We start from the raw sequence: 27611 nt of genomic DNA on the forward strand, positions 1-27611 counted from the left end.
ACTGGTGCCATGGACAGCTATAGTATATAAAATATGTATTTATCCCATGCCAAGAGTTCAACACCACTGTGAAATCTGATGTAACTCAACTAATCGCCCCATCTTTACTCAACAGCTAATGTTTGTGCATGCAACAGTCCCAGGGGTTGTCTGGCGGAGACTGCACACGTAGTAGACTACAGGGCCTAAATGCCACAATTCTTCAAAACAATACAACTAGCCCATGCAATTGCCTCAAACTCACACCCTCTCACCCTAGCACACATCCTTGTTCACCACTCACACAAATCAAAACAAATCTTCCAGGATTGTCACTTTCTACGTGTGTCACTCTGAAGACCAGAATGTCTGTCAAGTCTGTGTGAAGTGACAAACAGCAACAAGTATGGTAGAGAGCTAATTTTGGTTAGAATATGAGCAGGTTCAATCATCACTGGGATTTGTAATCTGTTACCATCCAGTTTTTAAATTCTCAACCATTTTCAGCTTTTTTACCACCCGACTTTATGAATTTCACCTGTGTGATAATACAGGCTTTCAGCTACTAGTACTGCATATTGATCTAGTTCAAGGATTCTCAAACTGGGGGTTGTGATCTCTCAGGAGGTTGCACGGTTATTATGTGGGGGGGTCATGAGTTGTCAGCCTCCACACCCCCAAATCCCGCCTCACCTCCAGCATTTATAGTAGAATTAAATATTAAAAAGAATGTGTTTTTAATTTATAAAGGGGGGTCACACTCAGAGGCTTGCTGTGTGAAAGGGGTCACCAATACAAAAGTTTGAGAACCACTGATCTAGCTGCATTATAGGTGTCCTAAAAAGAAAGGAGAATTGTTGGGATTGTGCCCTTTGTTTACTTCTTTATGGTTATATATAAAAGATATGAAACATTTTTTAGATTTTAAATTCATGGCATATTAGTAGGATCATAACATCAGTCATCAAGTGTGAGAAGTTATTTTTATTTAGACTGCAATAGAAACAGTTTAAAGTGCATACTTAGGTTTTAAAGTTTTCATATTGTCTCCTAAGTCACACATAAAATGATAAATAAGAGATTAAAGAGAAAAATCTTCCTTTCAGCACATTTAATTTGTGCATTTATCTGCACATTGTGTATATTCTTTTTAAATTTTTCCCCTGTTGTGTCTTTTGTGTCATTTGTAGATATTTTTACACAGCAACAAGAGAAAAAAGCAAAACAAAAAACTTTCAGGCCCTCATTATACATCATAAAGAAGCACAGGCACACAAAAAGCACATAGAAGAGAACTTTATATCTGTTTACACATAAATAGTTACATAGTCTTAAGCTTCAGAGTGGTAGCCGTGTTAGTCTATATCAGCAAAAACAATGAGGAGTCCTTGTGGCACCTTAGAGACTAACAAATTTATTTGGGCATAAGCTTTTGTGGGCTAGAATCCCCTTCATCAGATGCATGGAGTGGAAAATACAGTAGCAGATATAAATACACAGTACATGAAAAGATGAGAGTTGCCTTACCAAGTGGTGGGGGGGGGGGTCAGTGCTAATGAGACAATTCAATTAACAGTAGAATACCAAGGGAGGAAAAATCACTTTTGAGTGGTAATGAGGGTGGCCCATTTCAAACAGTTGACAAGAAGGTGTGAGTAACAGTTGGGGGAAATTAGTTTTTGTAGTGACCCATCCACTCCCCATCTTTTTTCAGGCCTAATTTGATGGTGTCCTGTTTGCAAATTAATTCCAGTTCTGCAGTTTCTCCTTGGAGTCTGTTTCTGAAGGTTTTTTTGTTGAAGAATTGCCATTTTTAAGTTTCCTATTGAGTGACCAGGGAGATGGAAGTGTTCTCCTACCAGTTTTTAAATGTTATAATTCCTGGTGTCAGATTTGTGTCCATTTATTCTTTTGCGTAGAGACTGTCTGGTTTGGCCAGTGTATATGACAGAGGGCCATTGCTGGCACATACTGTGTACATATACCTGCTACTGTATTTTCCACTCCGTGCATCTGATGAAGTGGGTTCTAGCCCACGAAAGCTTATGCCCAAATACATTTGTTAGTCTCTAAAGTACTACAAGGACTTCTTCTTGTTTTTATAGTCTTAAGCTTCATTTATTAACATATACCTGTGTTTTGTAAGATCAGTAACACTTTGGCTTCCTCTCTGCAGCTCTTTACATCAGCTCTTCACGCCTGCCACCAGAGGTGAAACTAAGCCGGTACGCCCCAATACGGCGTACCGGCAAGAGCCAGTGCATCGTACTGGCGCAGCCCGGCTTCCCCAGGGGGCAATTTAAAGGGCCTGGGGCTCCCAGCATACTGGTAAGTCACTCGACTTACTTTCACCCCTGCCTGCCACCCATTGGTCTACTTCATATGACTGTAAGCAGAGTCAGGATGAGCTCCACCCTGACATCTGGTGGTGAGGTGTGGCAAGTTGTGGAAAAGAACTTCAGGGGCCGATCTCATTTGCATAGGCATACCCACCCCGGCCCTTGCTGCTATCAACTTGGCCTGGCAGAAGGGTTACATGACGTTACCTTTAATATGCTATAACTCCTGCTAACGTGTCCTGTGGTCTCTATCAGCTCTGTTTTCAAAATAAGATACCTGGAGTGTTATGTCCAACATCTAGGCATCGCTGGCATTCAGAAAACTCCTACTCAGTTGCTGTCTATCCCCATAGGCACCTTAATTCCCTATATGTTTAAGTTTCTGCCATTAAAGTCCCCAAAGTGCTTAAATTTTGGTAGCTGGGCACATGCTCAGCCACCTACATCCTGACGCTGCCCAGCTGTTCAGTGCTTAACTCTCATTCACACACTGAGTGTTCCTCTGCCTTTGGGGCCCAATCCAGTAGACATACTCAGAGCATGTCTAAACCCACACCAAATGTCTGCTAGTGGTGCAACCCCCTCTTATGTCCTTTAGACCAATAGTTAGAGCTCTCACCATTTGTTTTTTTTATAAGCTTTTCCCAGAGTGACTGGTGATATAGTAGCCATATGATATCCAGGTCCCTAACTAAGACCAAAGGTTGCAGCTCAAGAGGGGTATCCGATCATGAGTTGCTCATACCTCTACTCCTACTGCCAGAAGTAGGGAAAAGGGGCCATGAATTCCTGAGCCTATATTACCTGAGACTCCAAAACCAGGAGGCTCTAAGAATTTGTTTGTGGTTTATTGCTGAATGCTGATCCTGTGCAGTGGGTGTTTTCTTTATGCTCCATTAAAAATATGGTAAAGGAGACTTACATTGTTACTAAAGCCTTCATCACCTTATTTTACTTTACACGAGCAAAAAAACAGCTGCAGGAAATTATTTTCCATGGCTCATCAACTGATCCCCTTTGTGCAAGAAGAACACAAGGACCAGAAACTCTGTGAGGCAGCAAATCTGATTTTTATGGCTAATGTCCCCACAGCAGGGAAGGGCATATTCCTATGTTTCCACAAGTGAAATCACTTAAAAAAAAAGAATATGCAGCAACTTCCTGTAATAGATCATGCTGATTTGTACCATTACCATCTCTATAACTATTGTGCAACTAATAATCTCATCTTAGAGCATGTAACAGATACTTGTTAAAAATAATTCTGCATCTATTCCTTGAGTAATGTCTTTTTCTCCCACCCTCTATTGCCCTGCATGCATAATCAGCATTATACTGGCAATGGTTCAGAGAAAGATGTTTTATGTTTCAGAGTAGCAGCCATGTTAGTCTGTATCTGCAAAAAGAACAGGAGTACTTGTGGCACCTTAGTGACTAACAAATTTATTCGAGCATAAGCTTTCGTGGGCTACAGCCCACTTCATCGGATGCATAGAATGGAATATATAGTAAGGCTAATCAGGAATCATAACATTCAAAAACCAGTAGGAAAACACTTCAGCCTCTCTGGCCACTCAGTAAAAGAGTTAAGGGTGGCAATTCTGCAACAGAAAAGCTTCAAAAACAGACTCCAACCAGAAACTGCTGAGCTTGAATTAATATGCAAACTAGATACCATTAACTTGGGTTTGAATAGAGACTGGGAGTGGCTGGGTCATTACACATATTGAATCTATTTCCCCATGTTAAGTATCCTCACACCTTCTTGTCAACTGTCTAAATGGGCCATCCTGATTATCACTACAAAAGTTTTTTTTCTCCTGCTGATAATAGCTCAATTAATTAGCCTCTTGCAGTTTGTATGGCAACTTCCACCTTCTCTGTATGTGTGTGTATATATATAAATATATCTTCTTACTATATGTTCCATTCTATGCATCCAATGACGTGGGCTCTAGCCCACGAAAGCTTATGCTCTAATAAATTTGTTAGTCTCTAAGTCGCCACAAGTACTCTTGTTCTTTATGTTCTATGTTGTGACTGAGCAGTACCTATTATTGTCCTGCAGATGGCAGCAGCATCTAGCCCAGTGGTTGTCACCCTATTTATCATTGTGGGTCACATATGCAGCTCTATATGTGTTATGTGGGCCACATCCACACAATATACATATACTACCTGTACATCTACAAAAAAAAGTGTTAGTATTTGTTATATGACAGAAATAAGATTCAAATCAATCTTGTATCTTTCATTTCAACACCAGCAAATGCCTACCAAGAACATTTTAAATTAGCTAAATAAGTAAAAACATTAACTGTTAAAATTAATTTACTGTAAGGATGGCATGGTACGGTGTATTGTCACCCTCACTTCCGTGCTGCTGCTGGTGGTGCGGCTCGCCTGAGTGCCCAGAGAGTGCAGCTGCGGAGCCTGCCTGCAAAGATGGGGAGCCCTGTCAGATGCATGGGACTGCCCACCGTGGGACTGCCCACCATGCACCCAGCCCCCCTGCTAGGGACTGTCCCCCATTCACCCAGTATCTAGATCCCCCAACACTGGGCTGGCACACATGCCTGCCCTGCAGAGACAGGGTGCCCTATCCAAGGCAGAACAGCCCCCCATGGACTGCCCCCTCCAGAATCCAGCCTCCCACCCAGGGACTGTTCCCGCCCTGAACCCAGCCTCCCACCTAGGGACTTCCCCTCTGCACCCAGCCCCCACCTAGGGACTGCCCCAGCACCTCCATATCAAGTGCCACAGTATCTAGCTCCTCATCCAGGGAGTCCCCCAAGTCACCATTGCCCACACCTAGAGCCTGTCCCCCATGCACCAGCTGCACCCCTCTCCCTGCAGCCCTGGACCCTCTCCCTGCACTAGGGTTGCCAGGTGTCCAGTTTTTGACAGGAATGCCCGGTCAAAAAGAGACCCTGCTGATGGGGCCACTGAAAGGGCGGTCATGGGGTCTCTGCTCACTACCTCCGCCCCAACCACTGTCTCCACAGCTCCCATTGGCCAGGAACCTGGCCAGGGGCAGTGTTTGCGGGCACGGGCAGCGCATAGAGCCTCCTGGCTGCCCCTGCACCTAGGAGCCGGACATGCTGGCTGCTTCCAGGAGCTGCCTGAGGTAAGCGCCACCCAGAGCCTGCACCCCACAACTCCCTGTCCCAGCCCTGAGCCCCCTCATGTACCCCAAAGCACTCATCCCCAGCCCCACCCCAGAGCCCACACCCCCAGCCGGAACCTGCACCCCCTCCCACACCGCAACCTCCTACCCCAGCTAAGAACACTCTCCCACACTCCGAACCCCTTGGCCCCAGCCTGGAGCCCCCTCCTGAACTCCAAACCCCTCATCACTCATCCCTGGTCCAACCCCAGAGCCCGCACCCCGAGCTGGAGCCCTCTCCCCCTCCCGCTTCCGAATGCCCTGCCTGGTGAAAGTGAACGAGGGTCGGGGAGAGACAGCGACGGAGGAATAGGGTTGCCAACTTTGGTTGGACATATTCCTGGAAGTTTCGTCAGATGACATAATCTTCAATTAAAGGTTAATCTTTAATTCCTGGAGATTCCAGGACAATCCTGGAGGATTGGCAACCCTACAGAGGAAGCGGGGATGGAGTGAGCAGGGGGCAGGGCCTCAGGGAAGGGGCAGGACAAGGGTGTTCATTTTTGTGCGATTAGAAAGTTGGCAACCCTAGCCTGCGTCCTAGCTCACTGCACCCCATCCCCATGGTCACTGGTCTACTAGGTTACCTGTCTGTAGTTGAGCAGTGCAGCCTGCCCTGCCCATCTGCCGCTGCAGTCCTAGTGCCGGGAGCCTGCTCCAGCCAAGGCCACTGTACCCATAATCCTGTGGGGTGGGTGGGCACTGAGCACCCTGGCTTTCTACTGATGTTGCGGGGCCCGATCCTGCACAGCCCCATTTTTGCACCCCCCTACCAGCTCTGTGCCCGGGGCAAGTGACCCTCGCACCCCACCCTAGTTATGGCCCTGCGGTGGTCACATGAGCCACAGCTATATGCTGATTGGGCTGCAAGTGGCCTGTGGGCCGCATGTTGAGAACCACTAATATGGCCAGCTTCACATTCTCTAGCTATCTGAAATAGCAATGTAGAAATGTGCTAAATGGAAACAGAAAAGAAAAACAAAATGAGAGAGAGAATTGTTAACTTGTAAAAGCCACCCAAATTTCCTCCCTGACCCCAAACAAAGAACTAATGAAAGAAACAAACCAGAAACTAATATACCTTATGAAGAAATTTTCACAGCCAGGAGTTCATATGATTTTGTCCCCGTTTTTATTCAGTCCATTTTGAAGCTAAATTAATGAGGGAATTCTCATTTTCTATTCTTTCTGCATTATCATAGATAGCAAAAAGAGATAGTTCCAACATTTGAGATTCCATTCTAAAAAGAAAGTATTGGGGGGTCTTCTTTAAAATTGGAAAATTAAAAGAGCATCTGATAGCAGTCATTCCTGCACATTTCATGAGCCCCATGGACTAACTGCTTTCTTTACACCTTATGGCTTTGATTTACATTAAAAATATGTCAGCATTAAAGTATTTAGCGTATAAAGCTATGCTGAATACTGCAAAGTCACCCTAATTTTCATGTCCGTATGTGCTCCTATTTTAATACGGAAGCAATCTGCCAAAATGTGGACCACTATAGAGTACATCTGATTGAAAATAAATGTGTTCTTTAGCAGTTACATTGTCTTAGGCTCACACCCTGGAGGTGCATGTTGACTTTGTATATTAACACAAGTTGTCAAACATGTCACATTGTAGCAATACAGAGTTAAGAAATTTCACAAAGTACCATGGAAATTAACTTTGTGGTGTGATACTGCATACTTTTCTGAAGCAATAAAGCATGCAATACTGAGCCACACATCACAGTGGGTAAGTGTGAGGCACTGGGGTACCATTTAACCAGTTCAGTAACGTTCACTTTTATAAAATACTGCATGCACTCAAATTTCATGTGATTTGTGTTACTTATACCCAGATATTTTATTTGCATTTTACTCCCCAATAGCCTTCAAAAGCTACATGCTATTGATATTTATAATTTACTTGTTCATCTTCCTTTGCTGGGGAAGAGATATTTTAGGTGCCTCTTACCAGCCAAGAAAGCCTGTACAACTATTCTTAAAGTGTGTGTTTGCTTTTATGAATCAGTTTTTAAAAATGAACAAATACTTGTAGTAATGCATGTCATATATGTACATTAAATTTAAACTAATGAACACATAGACCAAAGTTAGGGTGGCTTTGACGTGTTTTGATTAGATTTATAATCCAAATATTACTGACATATTTCTAACATAATTGCTTACTTCCTTTGTTGAACTGCACTGGCAGGTTTGGATGACATACACTTAATTTCCAAATTACTTTGCTATATTTTTTCACTCAGTGGGGCTACGGCTACAGAGTGCTCAATTCTGATGTTATGAAGAGACTGAAACCACTCCACAGTTAAGGTTGCAACCAGGACTCTATTATAATGCTAATTTCTGACCCCTAAAATAAAAATGCTCACTTTTAAAATTTGAAGGGAAATTTTTAGTAGAAGGGAGAATTTTTCCAGAAAATTTCAAAGAAAGTAAGACTTAAAACTGAAAATACAGTTAAATTATGATTCTGGAATTACTTGGTAAATAGTTTCCATCATATCTACAGGAGAGTTTTCAAGCAAAGAAAATAAAAAGTAATCATTAGCATTTTTTCAAAAAGTAGATATAGGCCTTGAATGCTATATCCAGCAGAGCAAAACAATGTAGATAATATTTTCATTGGCAACATTAACATATAAAAATTCACGTGTAATTCCTCCCCCCTGGAAAACATTAGATCAGACCCCATTTCACAGGGACTTTCTATGTCAACTGATTTACCTAGGAGCAGGTTAGAAGTTTCAATCTTAGAAGGCCTGGGCACTCTAGCCCCAATCCACAAAAACATTTAAGTATGTGTATAGTTCAAGAAACAAGGTGGAGGACAATGGAGAATTGGGCTCCATATAGCTACATGGTAGGTATCTTCCCTAGATAATCAAATACCTTCTTTCACAAGGCCAATTTATTATTATAATTAGAGATAAACCTTTACCAAAACCATAGATCCAAACACCTTAAACTTTGAGAAAGTTTGCATCAGGAGTCAGATCCAAAATTTGCATCTTGGACCCATCTCTAATTATTGTATATAGTCTTTCAAATAACTGTACCTTAAACCCATATAGACAGCCCTGTAATTGCAGCCATTTACCTGAATGTCCATCAAATCCAAAGACCACTGGTGAGGCAGAGGAGGTAAGTAGCACAGTTGGAGCTAGTCAACATTCCTGCTTGTCTCCACTTCCAACTGGAGAGGCATATACATGTCCCAGACTACAATAATAGGGGTAGGAAAAAGCAGAGAGCCAGTTCTAAGTGTGGTTCCCATTATGGTACTGCCTGGGGACACTATTATAACCTGTTGGCACTGGGGTTTGATTAATTCTCATTGAAAGTGATAGATGTAACAGCTGCCTTTCATTCAGAATAAATGGAAAAAGCAATTAAGCTCCTTTATGGAATAGACATCTGAAACAATAGGAGCCACTGGCTAAAACACAGACCATGTGCGAGGCTGGAATAGGTGTTGAGCCATGCAGTCTGAGTGGTTTTCCTTGAGGTCTGAATACAAACATGGGGGGGCTGCATACAGTTTGATAGAGCTGTGCGAATGAGGGAAAGAGAAGGGGCAGTAACACCCTGGAACCATCCAGTGAAGGGAGCAAGGAAACCCCAGAGACAGCCAGAGAAGTACTTGTAGCATGACCCTAAGAAAAAGCAAAGAGAGCTTTTTGTTAAAGTTCTGACTAAGAAGAGACGTGGAAGTATGAGCAAAAACTGGATGTTTCATTCCTACCATGTTGAGGAAAACAGGACTTTATGTACACTCTTGGTAAATAATACCTGACTCTATCATCAATTTGTCCTCCTAATGGAAACAACTTGCAACTTCCTGAGTATTGGCTAAAGGGGGTAGCCCTATATTAAATTGAGGGGGAAACAACTGATTCCATTTCTGAAAGAATTCTACCCAAGGAAGCCAGTATTCAGTTGTAAGAAGTATGGATTTGATCTCAAGGGAGATATGTAACATACAAGTTTTTTCAGTGTTGCCACCATTTAACTTAACAAAGAGTATGGGCCAGATTTAATGGTGAGGTAAATGATGGGTTAACTTCCACGCTGTTGAGTAAGTGAATATGTTACTAAATAAGTATAAACTCCAAACTGCAGGGATGGAGGGGCAGGCATGCAATGGCAGTAAGACAGAACTGGTGGGGGGCAAGTGCTTTATGTTATATCTTTTTACACAATCCTGTTTGTTTTTTCCTGATACAACCACCACCCTTCCACCTCCTCATATGAATTTGCACCCACATACTGACATAACTTAAAACACTTTTGAATTTGGCCCATTATTTGTTTCTATTGGCTTTGAAGCCATTTTGCATTTCACTTTCAGTTCAGCAGGAATGAGCACTAGTCTACACACACTTTGTGCACCAGCAAAAGTGCCTTACACAGATGTAGCTTATTTTGTTTGGTAGCTGATTTAGTTAAATTGCTGCAACCCCCTTGTATGTAAATCAGTTTCAAAATCTCGACCAAAGGGAACAACTCCCACTTAACTAAAGGGTAATTAAGAGTAGACCAGCCCCAAAAGGAAAAAAATATGTTTTTTCAATGTATGCTGTTTTTCATAAATATGACTCCAAAATACCATATGGAGTATAAACAGTTACTAACTTTATTTAGCTGTTTAAAAATTATCTCCGTGTTTTTACTAACAATCTAATTGTTGGGTATTTTTGGTCACATATAAAGGACTCTGAGTTTCCAATCACTCTAACTGTTGAATGACATGGCGGCATATTATATATGATGACTCAAAGTGAGCCCTTTTACAAGCTAGAGTAGTGGTTCTCAAACTATGGGGCAAGCCTCCCAAGGGAGGCACGAGCAGTGTGCTTTTTTTTTTTTTTTTTTTTTTTTGAAGAGCTCTGGCTGTCAGCCCTGGGTGGCTAGGGCTCGTGCAGAAGAGCCATAAATACCTGGGAAGTGGGAATGAAGGGGACAGCCAGAGCCCAGCCAGGCCAGGGCTGACAGCTGAAGTCCTGCCACCCAAGCACGGTCTCTCCTTCCCGCCCAACCCCACTGTCTCACTGTGAGGCAGCCCAGGCTTGGGCTCTCCTTCCCTCCTCCTTCAATCATAGAATCATAGAATATCAGGGTTGGAAGGGACCTCAGGACGTCATCTAGTCCAACCCCCTGCTTAAAGCAGGACCAATCCCCAATTTTTGCCCCAGATCCCTAAATGGCCCCCTCAAGGATTGAACTTACAACCCTGGGTTTAGCAGGCCAATGCTCAAACCACTGAGCTATCCCTCCCCCGCAAATCCCTCACCAGGAGACAGTCTGAGCTCAGGCTCTCCTTCCCCCACTCCCCAATCCCTCATCTGGAGGCAGTGGGGCTCTGGCTGTAAGCCCCAGGGTGTCAGCAGCAGCACAGAAATAAGGGTGACAATGGGGCTCAACCCTTCCTTCTGTGCTGCTGCTGGCACAGCGCTGCCTTCAGAGCTGAGTGCCCAGCCAGCAGCTGCTGCTCTCTGCTCTGCTTTCAGGGCTGGGCAGCGGGATATGTACTTGGAGGGGGTGGCGTAAATGACTACAGACACAAAGAAGGGGAGCCCAATCAAGTAAGTCTGAGAACCACTGAGCTACAGCAATTTTGTTGAAGTCAGTAGAGTTGTACTGTGATGTTGCACTCCACATGTTTAATGGAAATATGTTTATAAGTGTGAATATGATGTAACTGCAATATGCTTCGTGAAAAGGTCTCTTGTAAGGTATCATTACAAAGCTTATAATCTACTGAGTGTGTTCATCCTATTTATATGAATGTATCATTCTTGTATCTGAAGCTAGAAATATGAAGTATTACTCTAACATTCTATTGTAATTATGCAAAGTGTGGGCCATTAATGGTGGTTTAGAATCTTGATGGCTCCCATTGACCAGGAAAATTGGTTGTAAATGGCTCTGTTTACTTGTAAGTCTTCCTGTGTGGGGCAGGGACCCAGAGAGACAAAAGATTCCTGCCTTGTGCCAAAGCTATAAAAGGGGGTGGAACAGAACAAAGGGGGCTGCCAGTCATGAGAAATCCCCTAGTTACCACCTGAGCTGGCACTAACAAGAACTGTACCGGGGAAAGACATGGGCCCAGACTAAGAAGGAGTCTAGTCTGTGAAAGAAGCTTATTGGAACATCTCTGAGGGTGAGATTTACCTGTATTCAGTTTCTTAAATGTATTAGGCTTAGACTTGCATGTTTTGTTTTATTTTGCTTGGTAACTTACTTTATTCTGTTGGTTATTACTTGAAACCACTTAAATCCTACTTTTTATACTTAATAAAATCACTTTTGTTTATTAATTAACCCAGAGTAAGTGATTAATACCTGGGGGAGCAAACAAGCTGTGCATATCTCTCTATCAGTGTTATAGAGGGCGGACAATTTATGAGTTTACCCTGTATAAGCTTTATACAGAGTAAAACAGATTTATTTGGGGTTTGGATCCCATTGGGAGCTTGGTGTCTGGGTGCTGGAGATAGGTGACTTGCTGAGCAGTTTTTGGTTAAAGTCAGCAGCTTTGAGGGCATGGACCAGACCTGGGTCTGTGTTGCAGCTGACTAGGATGTCTGGCTCAACATGGCAGGGTTCTGGAGTCCCAAGCTGGCAGTGGAAAACAGGCTCAGAGGTAATTCCAGCACATCAGGTGACAGCCTCAAGGGAGTCTCTGTAATCGAACCCGTCACATGTACCCACTTACATTAGGGCTGAATTTGGTCTGTCTTGTGTAAAAGTGAGACTGTGCCTTTTAACGTCTATCAACTATGCACACACTCAAGGCATATATGTGCTTTTATTCACGAAACACATTTATGATGTTGAAATACAATATTATTCTGGTAACTGGCAGCTTCATCGTTGTGATAATGATCTAAGCAGGTCAACATGCTTTAAACATGCAAGGCTAATTTTTCAGTCATTCTCTAATCTAGTTTATACACGCAAACCTTAAAGGCTGCTTTTTAAAATTGGACTCATAATGATTTTAAGTTAATAGGAAAAAATTGCAAAGCTGAGGCTGGCTATCTCTGATTTCAATTATGTTCTGTATCAGTTGTAAATAAATGACATTTTTCAAGCTATGATTACTCCATAAAAGTGATAGAAGCAACAAATCATTAATGGTGTGAATTACTGAAAAATACATGAATCAGAGAGTACAAAAGTATTTAGGATTTTTGATTTGATTAATCAGATTTTCGGCATCCATAGTAAAAAATAATTTAAAAATATAATCTTGGCTAAACTACCAAAAATTCTAGAAACTTCTTATAAAGGCATTTTTGTTACTGGATCAGTATATATGTATAAGACTATTTGAATATCCTCTTGCTGGATATATAATACTGTACTTCCTTGGGACACAATTTAAAATGTGAATTTTACCGACTTTAGAATCAAGTCTATTACATGTTTTCTATTTATTCTGGACATTCCACAAACCAAAAAAAAAAAAAAAAGCCATGAATCGTGTAAACAAATTAATTCATAACAGATGGAGTGAAAGTAAATTTTGGCATGTACAGAGCTACAATTTCATGGTTGTACAATGTTTGACCCTTCTCTGTTTTTACATGACAGCTGAAGTTGATTTGAAACTTTCCAGGCTAAGAGTCAGCCACATATGAAGAGATGAAGCTCCACTTTTTATAAATGGTGCTTAACGCTTGCATTATAGCTTATCAGGAAGAAAAAAAAAAAAAACAACCTCTTAACAACTCAGCATACCACACAAATTCTTGTCTGTTTGCAGACTCTTTTGAGTTTGAGTGACAAAGGGCTGACTTTATGAACACATTATCTTGGATGTACTGATTTTACAAGCTCTTGAAATTGTGCCAGATAAAATACTGCAGCAGCAGCACAGCTAGAAAGGCTCATAACATGAAGAAAGACCCTCCAATTTCTTTGACTGAAGTAATTTCTTTTAAACATCGATGTAAGAAAGTAGGTGGCTTTTTAAAGTTCTATTGCCCTTGAAGTTGACTGTCAATTCACAGCATGGACTGACTGATGTCACCACGCACATGGGAAGTTTAAAGTTTTACGAGGTCTAGCACAGAAGTGAGCAACAGCGATATAATTTTTATAATTGTTTTTAAGAAATTAGCTGAGAGATGAGTGAGTAATTCATGGTGTTTGATGACTTTTCCCTCACGTCTGGTTGCAAGTTGTCCAAGAGCAACTTATTCATAGACTTGGGTGGCCAGGTCATTAGCTGGTAAACTGGCATGGCCCCACTGAAGTCAATGGAGTTTAGCCAATTTACACTAGTTGAGAGTCTAGGCCTGGATCCTCAAAGATATTTAGGGGCCTAACTCCCATCCAAGGGAATTAGGCACCTACATACCTTTGAGGCTCTGGGCCCTAACCTTATCTCAAGATAAGAAGGGATCATTATGTTCTTTTTTCCTCTGATACTTATATGTCTCCCATTTCCATGCTATCTAAGCACCTCACAATACTGGACGTAAATATCCTCATGGCACCCCTGTGATGATAGTCATCTAGCCCGACCTCCTGCATAATACAGATGATTGAATTTCACCCAGTAAATTCTACATTGAGCCCCATAACTTGCGGTGGAACCACAGTATATCTTTTAGAAAAACATACAATTTTAATTTAAAGACTTCAAGTGATGGCGGCTCCCTTGGTAAACTGTTTTAATGATTAATTACTCTGAATTAAAAATTGTGTGCATTATTTCCAGTCTGAAGTTTTCTAGCTACAGCTTTGAGCCATCGGATCTTTTTATGCTTTCTTTCGGCTGCTAGGTAAAAAAGTCCTTCTAATAATAGATGTCTTCTTTCTGTGTAGATTCTTGTAGATCATGATTTTCTCAGCTTTATCTGCTATTTAAAATGACTTGCAGAATATCTTCTCGCAATGATTCGTTATCTAGGTCATTCGTGAACATTTTGTTGTAGGTATTTAACATTTGCAATGCAAAATTAGAGCTGTGTTGTTTAGTTTTAATTGAACCTATGGCTTACATAGTATGATTTCTCTTCCCTGAGTGGATAAGTATTATTCTTAAAATTAGATTGCCAGTGCAAAAACTCACTTTCAAAATTGTCCAAAATTGCTTTCCCTGAATATTCCTTAATATTTCTTATAAAGTTCACTCTTTCCAGAAGCATGCCTACCGGTACACTCATTTACTGGGCTGTTTTTAGAAAACCAACACAAGTGAAGTGCCAACAGTCAAAACAAATTCAATTTTTTTATCTGAACAAACATACATGGAAAATGTATCTCTGTCCAGCTCTAAATTAGCCCATAGTAGTATGACTATGTCCCAACAAAGTCTGAAGGCTCATGTGCCTATAAGATGTCACTAAAACAATAATAAATGTTCCCTGTGTTTGTCCATCATAGTTAGAATGTCTTTATATCAACCACAATTCTCTGCCTCTAGCCCCTTTGGCTCTCTCTACATTACTTTGTTTGTGTGTTTTTGCAGACATTCCTTACTTTCCCAGCTCTACAATGTATTATCTATTACACAGTTCTAAATTAATCTTACATGCTTGTGTGTTTCTGAAGCCTAACAAATTTAGGCCCTGATTCAGGAAAGCACTTAGGCATGCGCTTAATGTTAAGCATGTGCTGAAGTGCTATCCTAATGAGGAATGCTTTCCTGGATCAGGGCCATAGAAAGGAATGGATTCTTTCTTCCTTTCTTTTTTTATTAATTTATTTTTTCAATTTGTATATTATGCACTATATTATAGTCTTCTCTCTCCTGTGTTCCAATTTAGTTACAGTCTTGATCACTGCAACTCCTCAGTAACATTCCTGCCCACTGACTCATAGCAGACCTAAGTCTCAACTCTACAGAATTTAATAGCAAAAACACTCTCGCTCACAGAAAGGCTGTGGAATTCTTTGCATCAGCGAGGAAGATTTAACAATTGTAAGTTATGTCTGGAGAGTAAAGGTAAAGATGGTAGGTGGGCTTGAGGGTGTAAGCAGGGATTTGGGGTGCTTTCTACAATGCTGAGTAAAAATGGACATGTTTTTGAACTAATAACATATTGTTTTAATGATCTCTAATGGTGTGACTGTGTTAAGGGTGGATATAGATGTTTTGCTAAAACATTTAGTTATGTTATTCAATGAACTCTAAACTAAGATCTGTAGTCCTAAATATATTTTAATACATTAATGTATGAACTATGGCAAGACTGTTTTTAGGCCTTAAAATGGGTTAAAAACATTGACAGCATTGCAGAAAAAGTGGGTGCATTTCTGTAGATGATATTACCCAGTGTAAAACAGTGCAGTGCTTGAATAATGAAGTAATGAATACTTGTTCATGAGAATGGTTTAGCTTTTAATAATTCTTAAGAATGCAAGGAGAAAAATATTTCCCTGCAGGTCATATACTGACCAATTTACATTTTCAGCAGGAGATTTCACTTCACTGCAAAGGTTCTTGCCTATTATTATTATTATTTTATTTTATTTATTTAGCGCCATTGATGTTCTTGGCACTGTACAAATACAGATGACACAGTGCAAACTCCACACAGCTTGCAATCTACAGAATTCAGGCAGGCAAAACCAAAACCAAATCACACATCGAGAGTCCAATATTTTAGCAGTGTAGTGTTTTTTGATGGTATTGATATCTATTTGGTGGATTACCATTGAAGAACGTTGAAGGATAAGTGATTTTCGAAGGAATTTGAACAGAGGGGAAGTCTGACTAGAGCATAAATAGTGGGAGGAAATTCCATGCATAAGGATGGCATGGAAGAAGAAAGTTTAAATACATCTACCTGGCTTTTTTTTCTTCAGTGAAATAATTTAAAATCTCTCAGAGAGCCATGCACAACCCCTCCCCACTATAATATCTTAGCTACTATATGGGTACCACTGTCCTTTTATGGATGGAATGTCAGAACATCTCATAAGCCTTAATACTGCTTTACCTAAAGATGATTCTCCTTTGGATCAAGTGGTAGTATTTTGTGTCTTCAGATGAGAAGAACTTTCTTTAGGTTTTTATCTTCACCTATGGCCCTTCATGGTGTGTGGAAAACTGGTGACAGCGAATCTATAAGATCTGTTATCCACCTTGAAGGTTTTTCAGGGGAAGAGCTCCTATGTGTACAATTTCTGTTTCCTTTACGGGTAAATGTTGGTGTTAGAGGGAAAGTCATCTTTATAATTATTCAGCACATATTATCTCTTTGGAGTCACTAAAGTCAGTAACAGAAAAATGTTCACTAAAATCATGTGACTGATTTCAGCTGTGTTGTGACTATTTATTTACTCGTATGGCAGCTTTATTGGAATGAATAGGCTTGCCTGCTGCTTTAATATGTGAATGTTTGTTTATTTATAATCATTGACATAGTGTAGGGAGAGACTTTCTTAATTAATTGTTTTACCTTGTAAGGAGATTTCTGATTAAGTTGTAAGTAACTATGTAAAATGAATGTAACTGTTTAAATAGGCAAAGAGATTAGCATGAGGATGTAGACTGTCATGATGTCTGTCTGGAGTGGCTCATGACTGTGAGTGCCTGCCTCAGGGCAGACTGTCAAAATAGGGAGGACACCCCAGACTAGTTGTATATTCTATAATTAGATTTCACTAAGCCAGTGACTAATGTGAACTCCTGGATCACTGTAACAATCTTACCATGGAGTCAGAAATAGTCCCCACAGACTCTCCAGTCTATCTTGCAGTCCATTTGCTCTCTGATTGTTATGTTTCTCTGGATAAATAAATAATACTTACTTACTTACAAAAAATACTTTTTGTTTTGAAGAAGGTGTCTGCCACTTATATTTTCAGACAGATCACCGCTCCTGAAGGGAAGTTTCGGGCAGGTGCCAAACTTGGTTGAGCTAGCTAAGGAAACAAAGTTGGTAAACCAGGGTACTGTAACCTGGAGACCCAATCTAAAAGTGGGCTGAATCACAGGATTCCAACCTGAGAGACAGAGAGGTCAAAGGTTCAGCTAATCCTGAACCATGACTTTTTGTTAATAAAAATCAGTGGGAGTACAGGGTCCTGCTGCAAGTTATATTTGAAGGGAGGTCTAATTAGGTGCAATGGGAGGAGTTGTACTATACATTAAGTGCCCAGTTCTGCTACCTGCAACCGCACAAGTGGTCCCATTTACCTTACAAGTATTTGAAATATGAAGAAATAAATAAAATATAGGAAAGCTAAGCCAAAGAGGTGAATTTATACCAGATATCTTCATAGGCACCGACTTCTTCTGGCACCAGTGAGTGCTCTACCGCCCTCTGTCTCCACCCCCACCCCGACTCCACCCCTGCCCCGCCCCTCTCCTGCCCCAGCTCCGCCCGCTCCCTGCCCCTATTTGACTCCTTCCCCAAATCCCCGCCCAGGCCCCACCTCTTCCCCGCCTCCTCCCCTGAGCGTGCCATGTTCCCGCTCCCCCCGCTCCCTCCCAGAGCTTGCTACAGCTGTTTGGCAGTGGCAAGCACTGGGAGGGAGGGAGGAGTGGAGACACGGCGCACTCAGGGGAGGAGGTGGAGGAGGAGGTGTGGTTGAGGGGGCGGGGTGGGGAGCTTGGCTGCCGGTGGGTGCACCCACTAATATTTCCCCATGGGTGCTCCAGCCCTGGAGCACCCACAGAGTCGGCACCTATGGATATCATATCAGTGAAGCTGTCTTTTGGCTGTGCTAGAGCCGATATAGACAAAATTGTATTCCAGAGAGCTTTCAACTCCAATCCTTGTGCACCTCTGCATGAGAGAGACTTCATTTAAAATGAGCGACCTTTTAAATAGAATGGTTACTTCATTTTAATAGAATATACAAACTCAGCTGCACAAATTCTAAACTCCTACACCTGATCTATAGCTTACATGCAATAGATCAAACATACGATAAGAGGTATAGGCTGACTAAAAGAACTCTGACGAGTAAAGTCTGCTTTTGCATCAACACCTATTTAAGGTGTGTTTGCTACTCCTTTTAAACAATGAAGTTACTCTAGTTAGAATGATGTTCAATCCTGGAAGGATTAACACTCCATTTGAGCCCTTCAGATTGGGGAACTCTCTGTGGAACAGTTGGACTGTGAAGATTAGTGTGCAGTTGATGAAAATAAATGCCTGCAGTCATGCATACTAGATGAACATGAATTATTAAATGAAAGAAATATAATCCTCAAGTCCTAGACAATATATCTTGATCACAACTGTATGTAGAATAAGTAGTATGACTGAGATAGTCAAAGCTAGAAACTAAAGGTCATGTGCAAGTTGCCCAGCTAGCTGATGTACTCTTAGGTCACTCATCTCCCATGACTGAAAGAAAATCATTGTAACAGGTGGCAACAGCTGCTTTCAAGACTATAGTAGCTGCAACAAGAGAATGACTACACAGATATGTGAAAGTGCCTCAGGTTTGTCATGGTTCAAAGTATTTGAAATCCAGATTAATGTCAGAGTTCAATGACAGGCAGGTTTTGCAAATTCTGCTTTCATTAAAACTGAAATTAATAGGGTTGCACTGGTGTAAATAAGAGCAGAATTTGGTCCTCTGAGTTTAAATTAAATATTCAGATAATATAATGCCTATAATAATATCTGGTCAGCATGGGAAACAATTTAAAATTATGATTCAGAAAATTTATGACAAATAGTCAAGGCTGAGATTTTCAGATCATACTTTATAAGACTGTAGAAAGCCAGGGTGGCTCCCTTCCGAACCAGAGGGTGAAGAGCCACCCTCTCAGCCTGAGTGGGTGGGGCCAAGCCAAGCTTCCGCCAATCCCCGGAAGGGGAAGGGTGGGACAGGAAGTATAAAGGGCGGGGCCCTCTGCCCAGTGAAGAGAGCACCAGGGAGGGAGACAGACGCAGGCTGCTCCCTCGCGATCCTGCTGCTGACCCAGGCGAAGCCCTGGGCAAGGAGGAGCCTGACCGGGAGGAAGGCCTGTGGCAACCAGGGCTGCCAGCCGCCAAATACCCAGAGGGCCTGGAGGGGCCTGACTGCAGCCCGGGCCAGCGTGAGTCCGATACCGAGGGGGAGCGGGAGTGGCCCGCAGCGGAATACTCGGACGAGATGGAGGGACCGGAGCTGCCCACAGCGGAATACCCAGAGGAGATGGAGGGACCGGAGCGACCCGCCTGAGAGACCGGGTAGGAAGTAGCCCAGGGGCCGAACTACACCGTGGGGTGGGTGTGTTTGGTCAGCGGGCGCGGACGGCCCTGCTGACCCAGCGGCGGGACTTTCGCCTCCCGCCACTGTCAGGGCCCTGGGCTGGAACGCAGTGGAGTTGGGTGGGCCTGAGTTCCCCTACCCCGGTGCTCCCCTGCCTGAGGGGCGCGCTACTGACTCGTGCCGGCACACCTTCCCCACTAAGTCCCCGACGCCCGGAAGGTGTGGCTGAGGCCTGCCAGGGAGACCACAGCTCTCCATTGCCCCTAGGGGCTCGGAGGACCGACCGACACCTGTCACAAGTGGTGGAGAATGGGGGCAGGTGTTCCCAACCCCTGCCAAAAGGGGTTAGTGCGAGGGCGCCTCTGAAGCTCCCCTACTGGAAAGATGGAGATGGAAAGGCTTATCAAGTTCCTGGCTGAGAGCCAGCAACAGCAGCAGCACCAACTCGTGCAGCAGCTGGGCGCCCACCAGCAGCAGTTGCTTCAAACCCTGGGGGCCTAGCACCAGGAACAACAAACCCAGTGCTTCCAGCAGCTTGCAACCCTGTGGTCGGGCCATGGTGGAGCTCAACCGGAGCGGGCAGCCACCCCGACCCCTCCCGCCCCACCGATCCGTCTGGCCAAGATGGGGCCTGAGGATGACCCGGAAGCCTACCTAGTGACCTTCGAGCGGGTTGCCTCAGTGGCTGGTTGGGCGCCTGACCAATGGACGACACTCCTCACCCATATCTGACGGGGCTAGCCCAGAAGGCTTACCGTGGACTCCCAGATGATGAGGCCCACATTTATCCTCGAGTGAAAGCGGCTATCTTAGATGCCTTCGACATTACCCCGGAAACCTTTCGGCGACGGTTTCGGGAAAAGGTCTACCCATCGGGCCCCAAACCCCGGGCGGTGGCCCAGGAACTGCAGGACGTGGGTACCCGATGGCTCCAACCCGAGCGTCGAACCGCAGGTGAGGTGACGGAACAGGTCATCCTCGAACAATTCGTGCACATCCTCCCACCCCAGGGGAGGGCTTGGGTGTTACGGCACCAGCCACAAAGTCTGAGCTCGGCCGTCACACTTATGGAGGACTTTCTCGAGGCTGAGGCCTCGATAGGACCGGCCGCCCACCCTCCAAACCCTGGACCCAATGCACAGAAACTTGAACGGAGGGGGCCCACCTCCCAAACCAACGCACCCCACCGTACCCGACGACCAGAAGGCGGCAGGACCGAGTTTTCCCGACGGCCCAAGTCAACACCACTCTCCGGCCCTGGACGCTTAACCCAACCACCAGGCCCCAGCCCACTCTGCGGCCCCACTGGTGCCCCCACGCGGCCGGCGCGCCCAGAGGTAGGACCTTGTTTCCGATGTGGTGAGTATGGGCATCTGCAACGGCGCTGTCCTGCAATGGACTGCAACTTTGGCCTGGTGTGCGCCGGGGAGCGACGGGCCCGTCTGCCCTCCGTGGCCAAACTGACAGCTCCCATGGAAGTCACCGGGGTCCCCGTGGTGGGTCTAGTCGATTCGGGCTGTGGGCAGACCCTGGTCTGTCAGGCCCTCTTCTCGGACACCAAGCGGACCATCGGGGAAGTACGGATTCAGTGCATCCACGGAGATGTAAAATCGTACCCCACGGTGCGGGTCCCCATTACGGTGCACGGAGTAACTCAGTTGATGAATGTGGCGGTGGCGTCATCTCTCGCCTAACCAGTGGTCCTGGGCTGGGACTGGCCAGACTTCGTCGAGGTGCTCCAATCCCTACCCACCAAAGAGGCGTTTGAGGGAGGCCTGCCTGAGAAGAAGACAGGATCTGACTCGAGCCCCGACCCTGGAGCTGAACCAGGCCCCACCCCTGGGCAGGATGGCCTGGAAATGGCGGGTCCCCCTCCTGACCTGGTGGACTTTAGCCGAGATCAAAGGGAGGATCCTACACTCCGGTTTGCCTATGAGCAGCTGGCCCGGGTGGATGGTGAGGTCGTGGAGGCGCAGCGCACCACCCAGTGGCCCAGGTTTGAACTCAACCACAAGCGGCTCTACCGCCTTGACCGAGACCCCCAGACCCAAGAGGTCCGGACCCAACTCGTGGTCCCCCGCATCCATCGTCGGGCTGTCCTGAAGCTTGCACATGACATCCCGGCTGCCGACCATTTAGGGCAGGAAAAAACTGTGGCCAGGGTCCTGGCCAGGTTCTTCTGGCCCGGCGTCCACCGCGAGGTGAAGGAATATTGTGCGTCATGCCCGGACTGCCAACATGCAGCCCCGGCCAGGGTACAGAAGGTCCCCCTGGTCCCGTTACCAGTCATAGGTGTGCCATTTGAGCGGGTAGCAATGGACCTGGTCGGGCCTTTCCCAAAAAGCGAGGCGGGCCATCAATACGTCCTCGTCCTGATGGACTACGCCACCCGCTTCCCGGAGGCCATCCCCTTAAGAAGTATCACCGCCTGCACTATCGCTGCGGAGCTCGTGAAGATCTTCGCAAGGGTGGGCCTCCCACGGGGGATACTCACTGATCAAGGGACCAACTTCACGTCTAAGCTGTTCCGCCAGGTGTGTGCCCTATTGGGGATTAAGAAATTGCAGACCTCGGTCTACCATCCCCAGACGGATGGATTGGTCGAGCGGTTCAACCGGACCCTGAAGGGGATGTTGCGGCATTTCCCCACCCAGGACCTCCGCCAGTGGGACCAGCTGCTCCCTCCTTTACTACTGGCGATTCGAGAAGTCCCACAGGCGTCCATGAAGTTCTCCCCGTTCGAGCTCCTCTATGGGCGGTGACCCCACGGGGTGTTGGACCTCTTGAGGGAGACTTGGGAACACAACCCATCTGCAACACAGGGTCTCTTGCAATATGTCTTACAACTGCAGGGGCGGCTGGTGCGGGTGGGCGAGCTCGCGAGGGAGAACTTAAACACCGCCCAAAGAGCCCAGGAGCAACACTACAATCGGGGCGCCCAGGCTCGATCATTCGGGCCAGGGGACCGAGTACTCCTCCTGCTCCCCTCGGAGGAATCAAAGCTTTTTGCCCGCTGGCAGGGTCCGTATGAGGTCCTCCGCCAGGTAGGGCCAGTAACTTATGAGATTCGGCAACCTGGTCGCTGTAAGGAAAAGCAGATTTATCATGTAAACTTCTTAAAACCTTGGCAGGACCGGGAAGGGCTCCTAGTGGCCCCATATCCCCCCGAACCGGAACTGGGGCCCCAACCACCCGAGGAGTCGGATAATGGTGAACCCCAGCTAGCAGAGACACTCACCGTCGAGCAGCGAGAACAGGCACTCTGCTTAGTGAGGGCATTCCCCAAGACGTTCACCACGAAACCCGGGCAGACTACGCTCACCTACCATGTGATCCAGACTGAACCCGGGGTGGTGGTCCGAGAGACAACCCGGCCATTGCCTAGGCGAATGCGGGAGGCCGTAGAGGAGGAAGTCCAGGTGATGTTGGAGCTGGGTGTTATTGAGCCATCCCAGAGCGAGTGGCAGAGCCCCATCATCCTCGTACCGAAGCCCGATGGGAGCCAGTGGTTTTGCATTGACTTCCGGAGGGTCAACGCCATCTCAAAATTTGACGCCTATCCGATGCCCCGCGTCGATGAGCTCCTCGACCGGCTCGGGGAGGCCTGTTATATCACCACTTTAGATCTCACCAAAGGGTACTGGCAGATCCCCTTGGATCCCAGGTCCAAGGAGAAGACTGCGTTTGCCACCCCTTCAGGGTTATACCATTTCACCCGGATGCCTTTCGGCCTACATGGGGCCCCGGCAACCTTCCAGCGTTTGATGGACCGGGTGTTGCAACCACACACGAAATACACGGCAGCCTACCTGGACAATGTGGTCATTAGTGGCAATAACTGGGAGGAACATCTTAACCAAGTAGCGGCAGTCCTCCGGGACCTCTGCGCAGCTGGGCTGACGGCCAACCCGAAAAAATGCCGAATCGGGCGGGAGGAAACCACTTACCTGGGGTACACCTTGGGCCGGGGACAGGTCCGCCCCCTCATCGGGAAGGTCCAAGCACTCCAGGAATGTCCGGTGCCGACCACGAAGAGGCAAGTACGTCAATTTTTGGGCTTAGCTGGTTATTACCAGCGGTTTGTACCCCACTTCGCAAGCATTACGGCCCCGCTAACAGAGCTCTTGACCAAGGACAGTCCCCGCCGGGTGCATTGGTCCAACGAGTGCGAGACGGCCTTTCAAACCATCAAAGAATGGCTGTGTAGCGATCCAATACTCTTCAGCCCCGACTTTCATCGTGACTTTATTACCCAGACAGATGCCTCAGGCGTTGGGCTTGGGGCGGTCCTCTCACAGGAGGTGGATGGGGAGGAACACCCGATTGTTTACCTCAGTCGGAAGCTGTTCCCCAGAGAATGGAACTACTCCATCGTGGAGAAAGAGGCCCTAGCCGTTAAGTGGGCAGTCGATGCTCTTCACTATTACCTCCTCGGGGCCCCCTTTATACTGGTTACGGACCACGCACCCCTGAAGTGGCTTAGTAAGATGAAGGACAATAATGCCAGGCTGATGCGATGGTATCTCGCTCTGCAGCCCTATGCCTTCACGATTCACCATCAGGCGGGACGAGACAACGCCAATGCGGACTTCCTATCCCACCTCGGAGAAGGTGAGGATGCCAGCTCCGAAGATCGGGAGCTGGATTTGAGGGGTGGGGTATGTAGGGAGCCAGGGTGGCTCCCTTCCGAACCAGAGGGTGAAGAGCCACCCTCTCAGCCTGAGTGGGCGGGGCCAGGCCAAGCTTCTGCCAATCCCCGGAAGGGGAAGGGTGGGACAGGAAGTATAAAGGGCGGGGCCCTCTGCCCAGTGAAGAGAGCACCAGGGAGGGAGGGAGACGCAGGCTGCTGGCTGCTCCCTCGCGATCCTGCTGCTGACCCAGGTGAAGCCCTGGGCAAGGAGGAGCCTGACCGGGAGGAAGGCCTGTGGCAACCAGGGCTGCCAGCCGCCAAATACCCAGAGGGCCTGGAGGGGCCTGACTGCAGCCCGGGCCAGCGTGAGTCCGATACCGAGGGGGAGCGGGAGTGGCCCGCAGCGGAATACTCGGACGAGATGGAGGGACCGGAGCTGCCCGCAGCGGAATACCCAGAGGAGATGGAGGGACCGGAGCGACCCGCCTGAGAGACCGGGTAGGAAGTAGCCCAGGGGCCGAACTACACCGTGGGGTGGGTGTGTTTGGTCAGCGGGCACGGACGGCCCTGCTGACCCAGCGGCGGGACTTTCGCCTCCCGCCACTGTCAGGGCCCTGGGCTGGAATGGAGTGGAGTTGGGTGGGCCTGCGTTCCCCTACCCCGGCGCTCCCCTGCCTGAGGGGCGCGCTATTGACTCGTGCCGGCGCTCCCCTGCCTGAGGGGCGCGCTACTGACTCGTGCCGGCACACCTTCCCCGCTAATTCCCCAACGCCCGGAAGGTGTGGCTAAGGCCTGCCAGGAAGACCATAGCTCTCCATTGCCCCTAGGGGCTCGGAGGACCGACCGACACCTGTCACAAAGACACATTTATAAAAAGTTTATAAAGGGCTAGTCAGTGATCAATAGATATTGGAAACCTACTACAGGTATGAGTAGCATTAGAGACTGTCAGCAGCACATTCGTGGTAGGTTTTATAGAACGTTAAAAGCCATGGTTATTTGGCTTGGCTTGTTAGACTCTAACAATTGATTAACCATTATTAAAACATCTATTAATCATTTATTAACCCTTCATAATTTTTTTCTAAATGTAACCTTAATATAAAATGTGATTTTTTTTTTTCAAATCTTCCCTAAGGGAACTGGATGCTCAATTGCCATTAAAACTAATGGGAATTTGGTATTCATATCCCCTAGGTAACTTTAAAAATTTCAGTCCGTGGCACATAGCAACACTTACATTAACATTGCCCAGGGTTTTTCATTCCAAATGGTCATTTTCAGGTTTCTCAAAGTTTTAAATTTTGGGGTGAAGTTTGATACATTTGCTCTCTGTCCCAGAATGATTTCTGTTCTGAACATTTCACCAAAAACAGATGAGCCATTTTCAAGCATAGTAAATTACATGGTGGGAAAAATGCATTTTTTCTACAAAATCAAAAGATCTGCAAAATGAAGGTGATAAAAATGACATTTGGCAGGGCCAGAGCCTCTAGGACGTGCTTTTCGGAGGTCTCATGAACATTAGATCTGATTTGGCTGAGTTATAATAGTTTTAAAAAAGATACATCACATATGCACACTGTTTTTTGTTACACAATATAAAGAACAATCTGCCAGTGTTCCTTTGGCATTGCACATGCATGTGTAAATAAACCGAGTAGAAATTTCCACAAAAGCTATTCTCTATCATGCACATACTGAAGTGCTTTGCTAAAATTGAACCTTAATCTCTCTGTATATTAGGCCTTGTCTAACCACAAACTTGCATTGGTTTAATTGAAATTGTTTTTCAAACTAATTTAATTAGTGCAAAAGGCTCTGTGGACACTCTTATTCCAGTTTAAACCAGGCTTATTTTGGTTTAGTTAAAGTCAGTTAGGAATTGGTTTAAGTTAAACTGAAATAAGCTACTCTTAAACTGAAATGAGTGTCTATACAGCAGTTTGCACCAGTTTAACAAAATCAGTTAAAAAACCCAATTCAAGTTAAACCAACACAGCTTTCTCATGTAGACAAGCCCTTAGTTCCCCATCTCTAAAGTGAGGACAATAACACTACCCTACCAAACAGGAAGTTGTGAGGATAATTTTATTAATATTGAGGCACTGAGACACTATGGTCATAAGAGCTTTTCATAGAATCATAGAATCTCAGGGTTGGAAGGGACCTCTGGAGGTCATCTAGTCCAACCCCCTGCTCAAAGCAGGACCAATCCCCAATTTCTGCCCCAGATCCCTAAACGGCCCCCACAAGGATTGAACTCACAACCCTGGGTTTAGCAGGCCAATGTTTTTTAATGTAAGGTTTTTTTGAAATATGATATAATAATAATAATAATTGTAATACTTGTAATAATAATAATTAATTGAGTTTACAACTCAAGTAAAGCAGTTTAAAATGTCATATACTGTACAGTACAACATACTACCAGAAAATTTTTCAAAAGCAGTTCTTGTCTAGGGTTGCCAGTTTTGGTTGGACCTATTCTTGGAGGTTTCATCACCTGACATAATCTTTAAGTAAAGATTAATCTTTAATTCCTGAAGATTCCAGGCTAATCCTGGAGGGTTGGCAACCCTATATCTTGTCATCAGTGGTATGGAAGCTGAATATCAGTTTCTATTCTACATATTTCTAACAATAATTCTGTGGCAGAGGTCTGATTATGTTCTATTCCATCCTGCTGACAGGAGAGCTTCATAGAAGACATCTTCTCTAATTCAGACCAAATTCACCTTTCAGTTCTGTTGATGTAATTGAGAGCCAAGTTTGTCCTACCTTTTATATTGTCTGTCTTGTCCATATTTTCTCAAGGACCAGTGCAGCCTCAACATTATCCCAAGCCTGCTTCTACCAAAGTCAATGGGAGTGAATGAGGTTTTTGTTTGTTTTTTTGTTTTGCATTTTTGCAATTTTGTGATTTCCTAGCCTCTGAATATCTTTGCATGAAAATATATTTTCAGTACTCATTCAAATGAATATTGGTGATCTATTAAAAGTGGCGTGCAAGGGGGGGAATGATTTTGTGCTGTCTTTTTTTTTTTTTTTTTTTTTTTTTGCTTGTTCATGATGGGTAAAGAAAGTATGGGTTTCCCTGCCCCCACCAAAATAATTTCCCCCCCACTTATTTTAAATATAGTGAAAATAGTGCCTGGAGGATTTTAAAGGGCTAAATAAAACAGATTTAAATTAATGCAGATTTTATTATTACTTTCTTTTGCAGTTTCCTGAGAATGAAGATTTTGAAACTGTTTAATTTCATCCTTGCAAATTGCTTAATAATGGCCATTGGTAACTCGGTAAGTTT

At 45.1% G+C, this 27611-nt stretch overlaps 1 protein-coding gene across 1 annotated transcript in view; it reads left to right on the forward strand.

The window, feature by feature from the left end:
- Positions 1-27611, forward strand: part of FGL1 (fibrinogen like 1) — a 64894-nt gene that overhangs the window by 1280 nt on the left and 36003 nt on the right. Inside the window, exons 2-4 of the mRNA XM_074951325.1 lie at positions 2156-2307; positions 15279-15433; positions 27528-27603. Of these exons, the coding sequence (XP_074807426.1) occupies positions 27538-27603 (66 nt within the window). The 5' untranslated portion in view covers positions 2156-2307; positions 15279-15433; positions 27528-27537. The remainder of the gene's footprint in view (positions 1-2155; positions 2308-15278; positions 15434-27527; positions 27604-27611) is intronic.

The sequence above is a fragment of the Natator depressus genome, chromosome 4, assembly GCF_965152275.1.
Source record: "Natator depressus isolate rNatDep1 chromosome 4, rNatDep2.hap1, whole genome shotgun sequence".
NCBI lineage: Eukaryota > Metazoa > Chordata > Testudines > Cheloniidae > Natator > Natator depressus.